The sequence below is a fragment of the Esox lucius genome, chromosome 8 (assembly GCF_011004845.1).
Source record: "Esox lucius isolate fEsoLuc1 chromosome 8, fEsoLuc1.pri, whole genome shotgun sequence".
NCBI lineage: Eukaryota > Metazoa > Chordata > Actinopteri > Esociformes > Esocidae > Esox > Esox lucius.
In genome coordinates, this window is record NC_047576.1 from 9,093,279 (window position 1) to 9,109,223 (window position 15,945).

At 42.7% G+C, this 15,945-nt stretch overlaps 1 protein-coding gene across 7 annotated transcripts in view; it reads left to right on the plus strand.

Annotated features, from left to right (window-relative positions):
- Positions 1-15,945, plus strand: part of nfia (nuclear factor I/A) — a 164,926-nt gene that overhangs the window by 20,026 nt on the left and 128,955 nt on the right. Inside the window, exon 1 of one of the 7 annotated variants that reach the window (XM_029121759.2) lies at positions 13,779-14,252. The exons of the other annotated variants lie outside the window; for them this stretch is intronic. Within the exon in view, the coding sequence (XP_028977592.2) occupies positions 14,250-14,252 (3 nt within the window). The 5' untranslated portion in view covers positions 13,779-14,249. Of the gene's footprint in view, positions 1-13,778; positions 14,253-15,945 lie in introns of those variants that run through there. 7 annotated transcript variants of the gene reach the window in all.

Consider the following 15,945-nt stretch of genomic DNA (forward strand, 5'->3'; position numbering starts at 1 on the left):
TTTGGCTCACCTCTGTGTGGTCCTGAAGCCCACCATCCACAACCCTGGGTCTCCAGACCATCCAGACAAGACAGGACATTGTCAGCCAGTGGACATTTTTTGTGACTCACACTCAAGAACTGTCGTTGAACACGGACTTGACAAAACAGTGTGCTTAAAGAGTAGAAAAAGTGTCTGCTCTGTGCACACACACAAACCCACTTTATCCTTACCTTTTGCGGTACATATCGCCGCTCAGAGGTGTGTACCCACCGCCCTCTACCCCTGCCAGACCAGTGTGCCCACCGTGTACCCCTGCCAGACCAGTATGCCCACCGTGTACCCCTGCCAGACCAGTATGCCCACCGTGTACCCCTGCCAGACCAGTATGCCCACCGTGTACCCCTGCCAGACCAGTATGCCCACCGTGTACCCCTGCCAGACCAGTATGCCCACCGTGTACCCCTGCCAGACCAGTGTGCCCACCGTGTACCCCTGCCAGACCAGTGTGCCCACCGTGTACCCCTGCCAGACCAGTATGCCCACCGTGTACCCCTGCCAGACCAGTGTGCCCACCGTGTACCCCTGCCAGACCAGTGTGCCCACCGTGTACCCCTGCCAGACCAGTATGCCCACCGTGTACCCCTGCCAGACCAGTGTGCCCACTGTGTACCCCTACCAGTCCAGTGTGCCCACCATGTACCCCTGCCAGACCAGTGTGCCCACCATGTACCCCTGCCAGACCAGTGTGCCCACTGTGAAACTATTACGAAATCTGCTACGAAACCCCAATGTATTTTCTGGAAACGACTTTGTGTAGTCTACGTTATGACCAGAAGAGGACTACTCCCACAGATCGGTATGGTGGTGTTTTTTTCTCTCGTGATTTTCTGTTTTCCATCACAAGGTGGCATGCTTCTCTGGTGTCAAGCATTAGTAAAGCGTCTGACTACGGGGCTGCAGTGTAGAGCAGGGATGGTGCATCCAAAACGACTGGCCGCGACCACAACAACCACTTTCTGCGGACATTTCACTGTTCATTACCAAGCCTGTACTGGACAAATGGGAAATACAAATGAAATAAGTCTGTTAATTTGAAGTATTGTACTGAACTATTGATCTATCTGTCGTTCGGGGCAATTTCTATTTCTATGGCTCCTATGCCTAGGTGGGCAGCAAGGTAGCCGAGCTGTACGGCTGGTAGCTTAGGGTCTAGTAGTCTGCTGTCTTATTGGAATTCCACATGGCTACAACCACATCTGGTCCTCTGAGCCAGCAACTTTTTGCCCTCTCAAAACCAATTTCTGTGGAGAGTGTGTAAGCTGGGATTTTTTTACACTGAGGCTTGGTGGAGTGGGTGGGGGGGTGACTTTTATCTGACCTCTTAAAAACCCCTTCTCTGGTGTTGAGTAAGAGAGTGACTTGCCTGTCAAGGGAATCTGACAATTTCAATTGTATTATCTATTCTAGTAACTAGGGGATTGTTGTTGTATTATATGGCGTATGATGTCAAAAGTTGGCCTATATGGCCCCACAACGTGATGCATTGATTAAGTGGCTCTCATGAAGTCTGTGAAACTCAGAGATGTGTACTAGCTGGTAACAGACACCAGGGGGAGACATCACTCCAAGGCTAGAGCAGCTCCCAGTGCAGGTGCCTGATTAAAAAACATGCTAGTTATTCCTTTCATTAAAATGTTTTCTATTAAAATTTTCTGCTGGTTTGTCTTTTTTCTCCGATTTATATTTATATATTTATACAAATATAGATATCAGGTATTTCCTTATAAATATTCAATAAGATATTTATAAAATTACTACTTAAAAAATATTTAATAGGATTGCATTGAGTTCCACATTTTACACATTTGACCTCACAATTAATCACAATAATTATTATTATCAATCAACCCATTACATCAATAAAATTTTAAAAATGCTTTGGTAAAGCAAAACTCTGGCTTTACAAGCAAATTAAAATTAAATCGTAAAGATGAACGCTTTCCCTGTTGCAGGGACATTTAACGTAGAGAAGCATGATGTAGCGATTAACTACTCATCTGCCCGATTCCCACCCTCCTTTCTCCCCTCATCTCAACAATACCAGAGACATTTTTACAGAAAATGAAGACATTAAAGGGGAGTGAGGGAGCGCATGAAGAGGATTTGGGTTCTCTAAAAGGGATTTGGCCAGCTCCGGCCTGACAGAAGCACATGCTGTGGGAAGATAGTGGGCCCACAACAAAGGCAGCCTTGAGCCGAGCCGAGCTGGGCGAGCTCCCTGGCAGGGCCGCGGCCCTCTCTTGCCTTGGCACTGTCGCCCTGCATTAGTCACACCCCAGGAGAGGGACCCGAGCCGGGCTCTCCATGCCGCTCCGCCGAGAGAAGCCAGGAAAGCCCACTGCTGCTGCTGGCACAGTGCAGCTCTTTACCCCACAGAGTACACAATGCTGGGGATTGGGAGAGAATCTACCGGAGACAGGAGGGCCTCGTCTCCACTCCATTCCCACATACACTGGAGGTATAAGGCGGCAGTGTTTCAATTAAAAAAGCCTTAAATGATCATGCCCCATTGGCAGTGGTTGGTATGATCTCATTCGCCTGGGGAACTAACAAACGGTCTGTCACCTTAACCTTTGCCAACTAGCTTTACCCACGAGTGAATTTGTACAGTATGTAGAAGATTAGTGTTACTGTAGTGACTCAGGAATGAGTGGGAGCCGCGTGAAACCGTCTACTTACACTGGAAGCCAATGGCTTTTTCTCTACCCAGTCAGACGCAGATGTGGCCTATCTTACAAGACTGCCCTTTGGACTGTATTCAGTGTGGCGCAGGCCAACCATCTCTCCTCCTGCCTCTCCCTCTCCCCCTCCGCATTCAGTAGAATCTTGTTTTGACCCAAATCACGTGAGTCATTCCGACGTCGCGTTCTGTTCCTCACATCTAAACAAAGTAACGCCCCCTGAATGTTTATAACCCCCAACCCTGTTCCTAAACCTAACCTTATGATTCTAACCTGCGATGAAAAGTCCATCGTTGCCCTTAGCGACACGCCACCTATTTAACACCAGACACCAGTCAGTCGGGCCACCATGATGTGTTGGGCAGCAGGGGATCTCCTCTCTGAACAGGAGGGGGGGGAGTGTGGGCGTGGAGAAGTGGAGGCAGGGAACTCTCTCATCCAGCTGTGAGTGCAGATCTCCTGTTTTTTTTTTTTTTGGCGAGGTAACAGCTGTCAGGTGTCTTATGGTGTTTTATATTGTATGGGGGGCTGTTTGTGTGCGTGTTTGTATGTGCGTGTGTGTGTGTGCGCGCACGCGTGGGGTTTGATGCTGTACAGCTGGTGTGCGAGTGTGTATGTGCGTGTGTATGTGTGTGTATTTGTGTGTGCCTCCTCTGTGTGTCTAGCTTAACAGCGGAGCTCTGTAGGGTGATGCCACTGCATCGACATCATTCATAACCCCCCCCCCCGCCCGCCACACACACACACAAGACAGCCCCTGTAAAACAGTGAACAAATGTGGAGTTGTTTGGTTCATTATATTATGGGGTCTCTCTCAGCTCACTGGGTTCAGTGTTTTACTGGGACTTGTGTTTGTGTGTGCGTGCGCGTGTTATCCGTGCAGCTGATGCAGTGGCTTTGCCATACAGAGGGCTCCACTGATACACACACAGCCCCTAGGCAACAGTGGGTTTGCTGAGCTGAGAGGTTGTTCCATAACAGTAGGGCCATAGATCTTCACATTGCCATGTATTGAGATGCACCCTACATGTCTTGTGAAGAGCTGGGCGATGTGTGCCTGTGATCAATATCATGACTCAAGGTTGGACCATAACCATTTTTGGCACTTCAGTCCTTCTGTACTTGGCCAACCCTTGTGTGCAAAATGGCAGCCAATATTTTCAGACAGACATTTCCATTTTGCATTTGAATAATTTAGCAGACACTCTTCTCAAACCGACTTACAGCTGTGCCAAAAATGATTATGTCCAATAGGAAAGCCTGTATCTTCCTTAATCGTTATGCAATAAACAAATCAATCAGAGTTTATTGGTCGCGGACACAGAAGCTGCAGATGTTGTCAGGCGCAGAAAAAGCTTGAGTTACTAGTTGAAACAGTGTAAAATGTAGTAATGCAAACCTTTCCTGGTTGAGCGAGCAGTGTGATAAGAAGCAGAACGGCTTGGCGAGATGCACATCAGAGGACACGCGTCTCGATCTTTGACTCTCCCGAACCCATTGGGAGTTGCTGCATCGAAGCATGGCCGTAATCACAAATTGGACTCCATGAAATTGGGGAGGGGAGAAAAACACTGTGAAACGGTAGATACTAAAATAAAAAATAAAAAAGAATGGAACAAGGAATGTCAGAACGGGGGAATAGTACAACAGTAACATAAGTTGAAAACGTGCTGGGAGTGCATTATATACATTCAGAGTTAGTAGACAATTTACAGGGAAGTAACAATGTTTAATGTGGTTGGATACATTTTGGACTATATCACCCTGCCTTCATTTACTGAGCAGAGCAGGGAGATCCATGCTAGGTTGCTGCAGGCAGCTACTCCCAGTCCGTGCCTGCCTGCCTGGTCGACAGAAGGAGTGAGGGGGAGGGTGTGTGTGTGAGTGCGCGTGTGTGTGTGTGTGTGTGTGTGAGCTAGACCCAGCATATGCCTGGCCATGCCAACAGCTTGCGTACGTTAGAAAGTTGCCTGCAGGCTTCTTTTAAAGACGAAATTGTGGGCTCCTTGTCAGGTTGGCCCTTACCAAAACCTGCTATGTGTGGGCAATCTGTTGGAGGGAAGCGGCGGGTGGATGGATGGGTGGGTGTGTTTTATTTAGTCGGTCCAGCAAGAACTACCTTTATTTCATGCTTATTTTACTTCAGAAAAAGAATTTTCCAAATCTTCCTGTGTTGGCTATATTATCCGTAATTCTGACAGCACAATTCACAGGCTTCAGACGCCACCCCATGAGTCCCCAGCTGCTCGTATTCTCTCACAGAGGGACGCTGAGGTTGAACCCTGCGCTGCTGTGTGTTTACACATGGATGAACTGTCCTCGCATCTGTTTTTCACACGTCTCCCTGACTGCTCATGATTTATCTGTTGGGTTCTGCCTTGCTGCTGACTTGGCGATTCCAGAACAATCCGGGCCGCCATAGCTGAAGGTTCCTCCCGCTTGACACACCCTATAACCTTCATTATGGCTGTCTGCTGTTAAAGGGCGCTGCTACTCGGGACGGTGTGTCAACACGGCCTGCTGAGTTAGACGCTGTAGGGGTTTTTGGAGTCTTACAGGGTCTTGTTGTGGTGACAAGGTAGAGGCTTATGATTGTGGGGACCACTCATTCAGAGGTAGTGGTTCAGGAGTACAAAACCTCATCGATATTGAGAGAGACAAGGTAGTGGTTTAGGATTGTAAACCTCAGCTGTGCTGCGTTGCGTCTAGTGGTGTAGAGGAGGACAAACACAAATAATCACAGTTTATCCACCTTTTTTCTGTCATGTTTTGCGTAAAGACACAAGGTGTAGGGCTAGTTTCGGGCACACCATCCCTGGTGGTTCTGGGTTCAGGGGAAGGCCATTCAGTGACTGTCAGGTGGACATTATCGTACACTGTCACAGCTGCAGGTGCTGGGGAGTTAGAGGACCAGCTCATTAAAGCCATTGCCAGATACCGGGCCAGTCCTATGTGTGTGTGTGTGTGTGTGTGTTTGGGGGGGGGTAAGGTGTGTTCCTGTTTTACACATACCACACATCAATGGAGGTTGGTGGAGGACATGGACAGGTTTCCGGTCCCCCTGCTCTTCCCGAGGCCCATCTGTTTGCCCAGCCTCTTCTTTCATAGAACAACTGGCTTTCCGTTTTATCGGGGCTTCTGTTAGCTTGCCGCGCCTTACCAGTCTTCACACCCGGCTACCAGGCTACCGGCCCGGCCAGGCTCTGCCACAGCTCAGCCATTCAACAAATAGAGGAGCAGATTGCCGGTGCCGAGATGATACGAGGGCTTCTTTTTAATGTGCAGACACTGAGGGAGGACGGCACTTTGTTTTTAAATGCCAAGTGGAATGCGATCCAAATCCACAGGGTCCTTTCAAAGGTCACTTCCAACAAACTTTACCTGTCTTGAGAAAGGCATAAATGATCTGTGTTTTGTGCATTTAATTAATTCCTGGTCATTAACAAAGATTTATGTGCAGCCTGTAAATACAGCTCTCCTCCTGTGTTGGTCATACAATATATTTTCTTATGAAACCTAATTGATAGAGATAGTTTTATAGTTTTTATTGGAGTTTAATTGGTTTGTCATGGTTCCATATTTGGCACTGTGAGGCAGGGCTGTGGACTGGTTCTGTAGATGTAGATGGTTCTGTAGATGTGTTTGCTGTGAAGAGGCAGGGCTGTGGACTGGTTCTGTAGATTGTTCTGTAGATGTGTTTGCTGTGAAGAGGCAGGGCTGTGGACTGGTTCTGTAGATGTAGATGGTTCTGTAGATGTGTTTCCTGTGAAGAGGCAGGGCTGTGGACTGGTTCTGTAGATGTAGATGGTTCTGTAGATGTGTTTGCTGTGAAGAGGCTGTGGACTGTTTCTGTAGATGTGTTGGCTGGGAGTAGGCTGGACTGTGGACTGTTTCTGTAGATGTGTTGGCTGGGAGTAGGCTGGACTGTGGACTGTTTCTGTAGATGTGTTGGCTGGGAGTAGGCTGGACTGTGGACTGGTTCTTTAGATGTGTTGGCTGTGAGGAGGCTGTGGACTGGTTTTGTAGATGTGTTGGCTGTGAGGAAGCTGGGCTATGGACTGGTTCTGGCCAACCTCCAGCGTTGGCAGCTCACTGGCAGCAGGTGGAGCCAACAGCCTAGTCTCCCGCCCCCCCCCACCCCACCGTCACCAACAACACCACCCGCCCCACCACCAACTCCTGCACTTTCTCTCTTCCTCTCTTTCTTTCCCTGTCTCTCCTCTCTTTTTCTTCCTCTTTTCACTCTTTCTCTCTCACAATTTTTCCTTTTAACTCTCCTCTCTCTCTCTCTCTCTCTCTCTCTCTCTCACTCTCTCGCTCTCCCCTTTGAGTGTGAGGTGAATGTGGGGTGACGGTGTGATAAAATAGCTAGCAGCAGAGGGCACACGTGACGGGCCATGTCTTGCTCGCTTACAGGGCCATTATAAAATCTGTCACCTTAGCCCCTTTGTTCTGGTAATATTTTGGTGCCGTTGTCAGTGCTGGGTGCGGACTGGACGTGTTGGTTAATGTATGCCGGTGACGGGTCTTCTCTGGAGGACACGGTGGGGTTGCAGTAAAGGGATCCACAGACGGGCTGCTTGCTTATTCATAAAGCCCCGCTATAGAGGGGCCTCGGAGACAAGCTGCTTCCGAACTGTAAAGTGGAATTACCCTGGGGCTCAGCGTGCTCACACTCTCATACTCACACACACACTCACACACACCTCTCCACTCCATCGAAAGTGCCATTTCTCAGCTATCGTGGACCAGGTGGACATGTTTGGGAGAGAAAAAAATATTTACTGAGGCAGTGTTCTTTTGTGTTGTTTGGGATTTGTGCGTGTGTGTGTGTGTCATTTGTGTGCGAGTGTGTGTGAGTGTCGAGTGCTTGTGTGAAATGTGTGCCAGGAACCATTTATGAGTGACTACAGGGCAGTACTCCCTCTCACCAAGCCTTGTTCACATAAACTTAACATTTTTTGTTTGTGTCAAATTGACACACACGCAGACACAGACAGGCAGCAACTGTGTGAATGGCTCCACTTAAATCAGAGTTTATATTCAGTAGTGTTGGGCAATGGTGGAGAAAACACTCATAACATTGAATGTAATAATTCAACAGAAAATGTGTTTTCCTAGAATTTGCATGCGGTAATGAATGATTAGTGGCGAGGCTTTATGTTAGTTCACTGTTGAGTGGTTTAGATGTAATCAGCTTTCAGGTGGCGCAAGCAAGGACCTCTTTCCTCTGAATGGTAATGCTAAAGATTGAGCGTTGAAAGACCTCCCCCGTGTGGTATATTTGTGAATTGTGTCAGGAGGAGTGGAACCGCGCGTTTCTCAAGCAATCACCGCAGTGTCGTGTGTTGCATTTTTGTGTGAATTTTATTTACGCAAAGATCAAATATTTTTTTCACATTCAGATCCCGTAATGTTAACCTACTGTTTTTAATTAATTCATATAAATAATACATATTCATATGAAATGAAGGCACTGGGATTTAAGTATTTTTTCAGTTTTTCAGTCATTCTTTTATTTCAAGAGTAATATAACACATGATGCATTGTATAAAAATAATAACACCGATGAAGATACGTTTTACTCTTCAAACCGTGTTAAAATAGAGTTATTGTAAAATCATATTTTTTTGTAAAATTTTTTGACAAATCTATTCGAGAGAGACCAACCGAATAATAATAATTATATTTTAATTCCAATAGACAAATTTTGGCATCAAGTACACTTTTCATCTGCTAATTATATCACGATTCACATTGAATCGTACCAGAAAACATGTAACGGTTAACAAAATGATCTACTTCTGAATTCAGACAGTTAGTTAGGAACATTGTATTTGTCTTAAGCCTACTTTTATCTGGTTATATATATATATATATATATATATATATATATATATATATATATGTTAGACATATCTAACATTTATCACCAATTACATGAAAAGGCACCCCTCTATTAACGCAGTTGATGGACAGTACTTGAACATAGTGTAATTTCGCAATAGAAAATATGTCGAATATTACACTTGTATTCAAGTCTGACATTAAACGATACGAGTACCCAAGCTGTATTGATGTTTATAATTAATAGGACTTCATGTAATGTAGTTTTGCTCAAGAACCTCTAGATGGAGCGTCGACCTCCTATAAGGCGCACAGGCCGTTCATTCGAAGCAGGGAACATTTATTATCGACGATTTGTCTTCGGTGATCAAAATCCCTGTCACTCCGATCCTTTGATTTAACAACAACGACATTGATATTAGTCATTTTCGAAACAAATACATGTTGCTTAATAATTGGCTATGTTAGTAATAGTTACACAGTTTAATAGTTTAATACAGACAAGTGTATTTTGAAATATATTCCAAATAAATTGCATCGTAAATTCTACAAAACAGCTTAATTTCAATAGAATATTAGACTATACTGTCAGCTATATATATATAAGATTAACTTGTACATTCTAGTTAAAAATCACTTTACAATATCCTAACCCTTCCATATCCATACAGTCTGTCATTTTTAATACTTAAAATGAAAAACAATAAAACAAAACAAAATCGACTGTTTAATGACAAGATACCTCCAAGACATTGTTGCATAATAGCCGCACTGTAGTGTGCCAATTTTTTTTTAACGTAAATCAAATTCACATCTGGTGAAAGATTAAGACAAACTAATGTTAGATTCGGAACAGTCGTCAATATAATGTAGGCCACATTCAAGGATATACTCAGGACTACATTCCAGAATGATAAGAACAAACGAGCAACATATATTCTTGCGTTATAAACCTAACAACTAAGACCTACTTTGGAATGTCTATGTGTTTCAAATAGACAATTTCTGACCCAATTCTAGATTCCGTGTTTATTCACTGTTTATTCACGAGTATGATTGTACATTTACACCTAATCCATAATTCATTAACTATTTCCACATTCATATGTGCGTGTAGGGTATGAACTAGCCAGTAATCTGTGAATGATAGACTATAGCTTTATACCCCAAGTACAATTTATATTGGCTGGTCATGAAATCAACTTGTCAAGATGTGTATAGGCTAAACATGTTAACTGTCTAGCCCGACAAGGAGTTTCAAGATGTAATTTCATTACAACGTTTTCCCCATGTCACAAAACTGAAATGGAACATGATGATGAACTAGCCTACATCATACACAAAAAGTTTTCACAGTTTAGGCCTACGGTTAAAAACAATTCGTGACGCCTTTACAGCAGGTGGCCAAACGTCTTTCACTTGTTTGCTTTGTAACTACCAGCACGTATTTCATTTCCCAAATCGTTTTTTTTAATTGTATTTTTACAACATTTAATTATTGAAGCTAACTTATTTGAACGGTGGCTTCCTTTGCGCATGGATTAGGTGGCATATAAGCCTGCAAAAATCTTTTTTTTGCATTGCACAGTTGTAGAATAAATGTTTTCCGAAATGGGTTTTAAGCTGTGAACACAGCTTGGCATCGCATCTCAGTTTTTTTGGACAGTGTCAATGTGGTTATTAGCTGTTTTAGTCTCGAGTTATCTTCAAGAAATGATGTAATAGAGAATCGATTGTCCGCTGTATTACACTACATGGCTTAACAACTTAATACAATCTGCAGATACAAAAGGTCTGTCTCAGCAAAGATCATAAACATAATTATTTTATTCAATTCTAAATTAATGATTGATTGATTCGATTGATCTGCCACTTTGTAAATGACCAAGTGGGTATTATTTTGCACAAACTCACTTTTGACAACCTCTACAGATTTCAGTTCAGGTCTTTGAAATTACGAAAACAACTGTTCTGCTTAAATACTTCAGGCTACATGTGTGCAGACTCATTTTAAAAAATCTGTTTTTGCAAACGCGCGCATGGTAGTTACATGAAGAGATACTGGCTAGGCCGGCTGCAGATAGCGTATAGTAAGTAGGTAGTGCTTTGGGCCAAGGTCGCTGGTAAGAATTCTCGTGCAGACACGGTGAAAAGATATCCTTGATCAAGACACTTAACTTTAAGTTCTTCATTTTGATAAGACCTTCAGTTTAATGACAGATAATTATAATGATATGATTATAATATATCACTTCTAGTATAGGCCTTTAATTAACACTGATTGAGTTAGCTCTCCCAAAGTTGCTATACCTCTTCCTAATCGCATGAGCTATCGGACTGAGGAGCAAGACAGACTCAAAATATTGTTGTTTTGTGGCGTTCCAACTAATCCTTAACGATTCATAATATAATATAATAAACAGCGTTTATTTGAAAACGTGGTGTTCACATTGGCAATTTGACTTCGTCATTTCATCACTATTTGCTGTCTATATGATGTGTCACTGCGTGAAATCCCTGGATCCTTCTTGGGCAGCCCTGGCACAGTTGCTGTGGATATTTGCTATATTTTCATCTCACAACTTGGCAGAAATATAAAGGCGTCTATCTATCTACCATTTTAACGGATGTTTGCTAAGAACTGACTCTATCCCACTGGAAAGACGTGTCAATAGAAACATTTTCATTCGTTTCATTTAAAATTTGAATAATTCAGTAATTACTTTATTCCTTCAACTTTACGCACCGATCCCTTTGTGTTTTGTAATTAAAAAGCGACACCAAACGCGTGATATTACATCCATATACGTGACGGTAGGCATTGATAACTGCTGATATAGTCATAAAGCATAACAGCGCATCATCTCCCCTTAACCCTGTTTGTGCCCAAACGGTGCCCAGTCGGTGCGTAAGACCCCCTTCGTGCACACTGCACGGTGTGACAACGTTGCCTGGTGGATAATTTCTTAGTTACATAAAAAACAACTTGATTTACTTTAAAACGATTTGAAATACAAATATCAAACTTGACCAGAAAAACCCCACATTTCAGGTATTTAATTGTTTAATGTCATGTCATAATACTCGTCAGACTGGGCTTGTTCGACATTGCAGACGAAAGTACAGACCAATGTCGACTGTCTTTATCTAATCACTTTGCATCATAATAAAAACTCATTATTTCTTTAAAGATCAGTCGATCACCATTTATCCACAATCCATTCAAAATTTTTATATTTTCGAAAACAACCATAGCGTCAACATCAGATGTATTTGGAAATGTTGAATACGTAGCTAATATGCCTACCAATTCGATTTACCAAATCGCATATTTCAGTTTTTTTTTTTTTTATTAACTTTTGGCCTATGAAAGGCTGTGAAATTACTCCAGTAATGTGAACTGCATAGAGGCGGGGCAGAAGTTCTGTAACCAACGACAGGTACAGCATTCCTCTGTGGTGAATAGCGACACTAAACGGAGTAGTGGCAGTGCTAACGCTTGATAATGAAAACATTTATGTTGATGGTGGTTGTGCACTGCTTGCAAATTACACCATCACTGGGTAGACCCATATGGGACAGGACGAAACACTTGAATAATGATCGAGGATATTGGTGAAAAAATTAATTATTCACAAAAAAATTATTACAAGGTGAAAAAGCCAATCGATCTGTCCCTGAACTAACCCTAGTTCCTTTCAGGTAGTTGCAGTAAATACGAATGCTTTCCTACCATACCAATTTAAAAAGAAAATATACGATATGAAATAAAACATCTTACGGCATTGAATGATTCCTCGGTGTCTTGGATTACATCGTAAACTTCACGTTCTTAACGAACACACACAAACAAATGTTAAAATCCACCGCAACCACAGCTGCCCAAAGAGCAGGGAACTTCACGCAGTGACACAAATCAGATGGATGGTAAATACAGGACGGCTTTATTCTGCATTCGTTAGTCTGTCCAAAGTGACAATTGATTAAGTTCAATAGGAAATTAATTTACACACACACACATATATATATATTATATATATTTATACTTTATATTTACATAGGCTACATATTCATTGTAGGTCTGCCTTTTACCACTTCCTTGAAGTAGGTAATAGTTTATGGAATTTGTACTTACAAATACGTGGTTATGCTTTTAAAGTGTGAATTCGTCATACATACATTTGAATATGAACTAGGCTATATCAAACAGAAGGCACCCGTATAGAAACGTGGACCACTGGCTTACATCAGGTTAATGTGCTACGTTCACCACATCTATAGGCTACACAAAAGCGTTTTGACATGTTTACGTCAGCATCCGTGGGAATCACCGCCTCTTGTCGCTCAAAATAATGATCTTCAAGAGTGAGCTTGCCTTTGACCTCAACCAGACACTCGTTGGTGTTTCATGGAATGTCGCCCTTGGTCGCACAACCGCGCGCGCCTTCTAAACCTGTTACAGGCTACCACGCATTCCGTTTATTTGGCTATTCGAGCAAATAATGCACAACATCAGATTTTGTCTTTTAAAATATATAGCCACACTAACATAGCTAATGTAAGCTTTACTGTATATGGGTTACAGTTGCAGAACAGCCCATACAATACACAAAGTATGGACCTGCCGTCAACAGCAAGGGCGAAACAAACAAGGCAATAATACATCCCACAAGGATTAATTCCTGCAGATATAGTGCTTAACTTTACAGCTACACCATAATTGCTCTGCATGAACACAGGATAAGTTCAATATAAAAATCTTATCACACTTTTATTTGCACACATCAATTGAAAATCGAAGCCTATCTTCTAATTTAATTTGACCCTCCGTAAAACTATGGTTGACCTTTTCCGATATATTTCCATGGGGAAGCAGTAGAATATCCGCTGCAAAGATTTTGTGTTAATGTCGGTCGAACAGCCATAAACTTGCACCATCAGTATAACATTGCTTAGTTGTCCAGCATTGCAACAATGCTTAGGTGCCAAAGCAGCAAGAATGCACTGTAGTCTACGTATTTTCGATCGCAATATGCGCGGCGGCATTCCTTCCTCTGTCCCAAGCGCGCGGTTAACGTATAAAGACAGGTTAACGTAAGTAGAGACAGTGTGGAATTCAGCAATATATGGGTGAAAGATTTCAGGCTTTCCGAGCGAGCAGAACGCTGACTGGGGTTTGACTGACACGCGAGTCCGGGTCTGATTTTCCAGTAGACTATATAACTGCGAGGGGAGGAGATGGCGAGAGAGAAGTCGGGTTCCGTTGCCGCCCGGGTCCAGCGTGGTTACTATGCAAATTGCAGCGATTGCGGAAATAAACAAGGGGGGATTCGCTGAATCGATTGCAACTTCTGCACTAAGTCTAACAAACCAACCCGACACAGCCCGAGTGACTGTCGCGAGCCGGTCGGCTCTGCCTAGCTTGGACTGCAGTCAAATATCAAGGAGTAAAGAAAGGCTCACTGCTATAGCTTTCTTTTTTCTTTTGGGATTAATACAACAAGAACTGGTCCCTTGTGCTTTATTATACTTAATTTCTTCGGTTCCAAATACTCACAACGGCAGCAAGTTTTAAGACAAAAATAATTAAACATAAGACTAGTCTGCAACAAAAGGTGGCTGAAAATGAAGCACATCGTCTCAACAGTCTAAAGTTTCTCACGTACACTTTACATTGCAATGGTACGTGCAAATATACCTCTTAACATCTTTTTAACCCTGCGAATTAATAGACATGTGTAAACATTGTGTGTATGGGATACAAACGGGTTAAATTTAGTCGAATATTTCTGTCTGCTTTTGTACATATATTTGAGAATTGTCTGTATTAAACTGATCTGTGTTGCCAGGCGAGGCATGCCGGTGCTGATACTGCGGATGTCTTGATATCGCTACATAAGCTTGGCATTCGAACGAAACACAAGAACTCTGCATTTGCAGTGTAGCCTTCTCATAGAATGGCATTATAGACTAGCAACCAGTGTAAGAGATACACTGTTTCGTTACGTGGTAACTAGTTCTGCAGAGTGAAGGAGAGATTGCAGTGAAACGCATTCTCGAGAAATCCTTGTGACATGAGTTGTGTCCAATAAGATACATGCTGGCCTTCAAATCATGACGGTTTGTCCAATCACAGAACGGAGCTCTAGCAACCCACTGACGATAGCCTACTGATACCGGAAGGTTGGCCAAATACCGATAACAAGTTAGCCTATTTTCAATTAAGGTCCTATTGGCTGCAAAATACAGTTTATTTCATGAACTTAAGTGTCCGTTCATACTTCTAATTGTATGGAAATGCAATTTTCCCATAACGCCCGATTACGTTACTTAATGTTGTGTGGCTTGTATTTAGCCTACTCATAAACAAATATTAAAAGCAGTTACTTCAGGAATGTTACAATGTTGAGAGACATTAATCTTGTGAATCAACACTTCAGTGTTTTTCACGCCGAATTTCTTAAAAAAAAAAACTGTCTATGGCTACAAATTATATTATTCACTTGTAATTACAAGCGTAGCAATAGCATGACATTTGCACATGTGCACCTTTAAGCGTTGTCTGTGTTTAATAAAACTATACAGGCTCTAAATAAAGCATGGTTCTATTTCGGTCTTTTGCGAAGTCTCGCTGTCTTGAAGCAGGTGTGTGTGACGAGTGGTCCGACGCAGCAGAGACCACACTCTCCGCTTGTGGTCGCTCCGCTGGTCATTTTCTAGAGGGCGCACAACTGACTTTATCTCTCTGGCGAGAAGTTGCTCACTGAAGACAAATTCGAGCAGCACAAACAGAATCATTGTACCGTGTGGGTCACATTATGTATCTGGCCAAACTACGTTGTTTACATTAATGCTGGGAGAATAAGTGTAAGCTAATTTGTCCGTACAATAGGATTATGCTTTGCCTATATGTTATGTAATTGTATTTATGCTCTTTTCTATGAAACACGCTGGACTGTAAATCGAGTATTTATTTTTTACAATTACTATGAAAAATATCAACCACTGGCTGTAAGTGCAGGACAGGCTACCAGTGCCATATGTTAGATTCTGTTTAGGAAGAGACATATTTTAGAATTTTCGGGGAATAAAATTATGAAATGTTGTTAACTGTTGTTCATAGTTATTATGCGTGCGCTCGACACGTCGTTTTCACTACTGCAAAGTATGTTATTTTTTTAGCTGGTCTGAAACTCATTGAAAATAGTGTCATGTGAGCAGTGTTCGGTAAGGCATGCATACAGGTTGGATTATCATGTTGCTTTGGCTTCGGATATCGCTGAGGTTAGGATGGCTCCTAACTCACATGCTTATATAATGTCATGTGTGTTACCAGAATAACTGATAATCTTGTCTCACGTATGGCCCTCGCTCG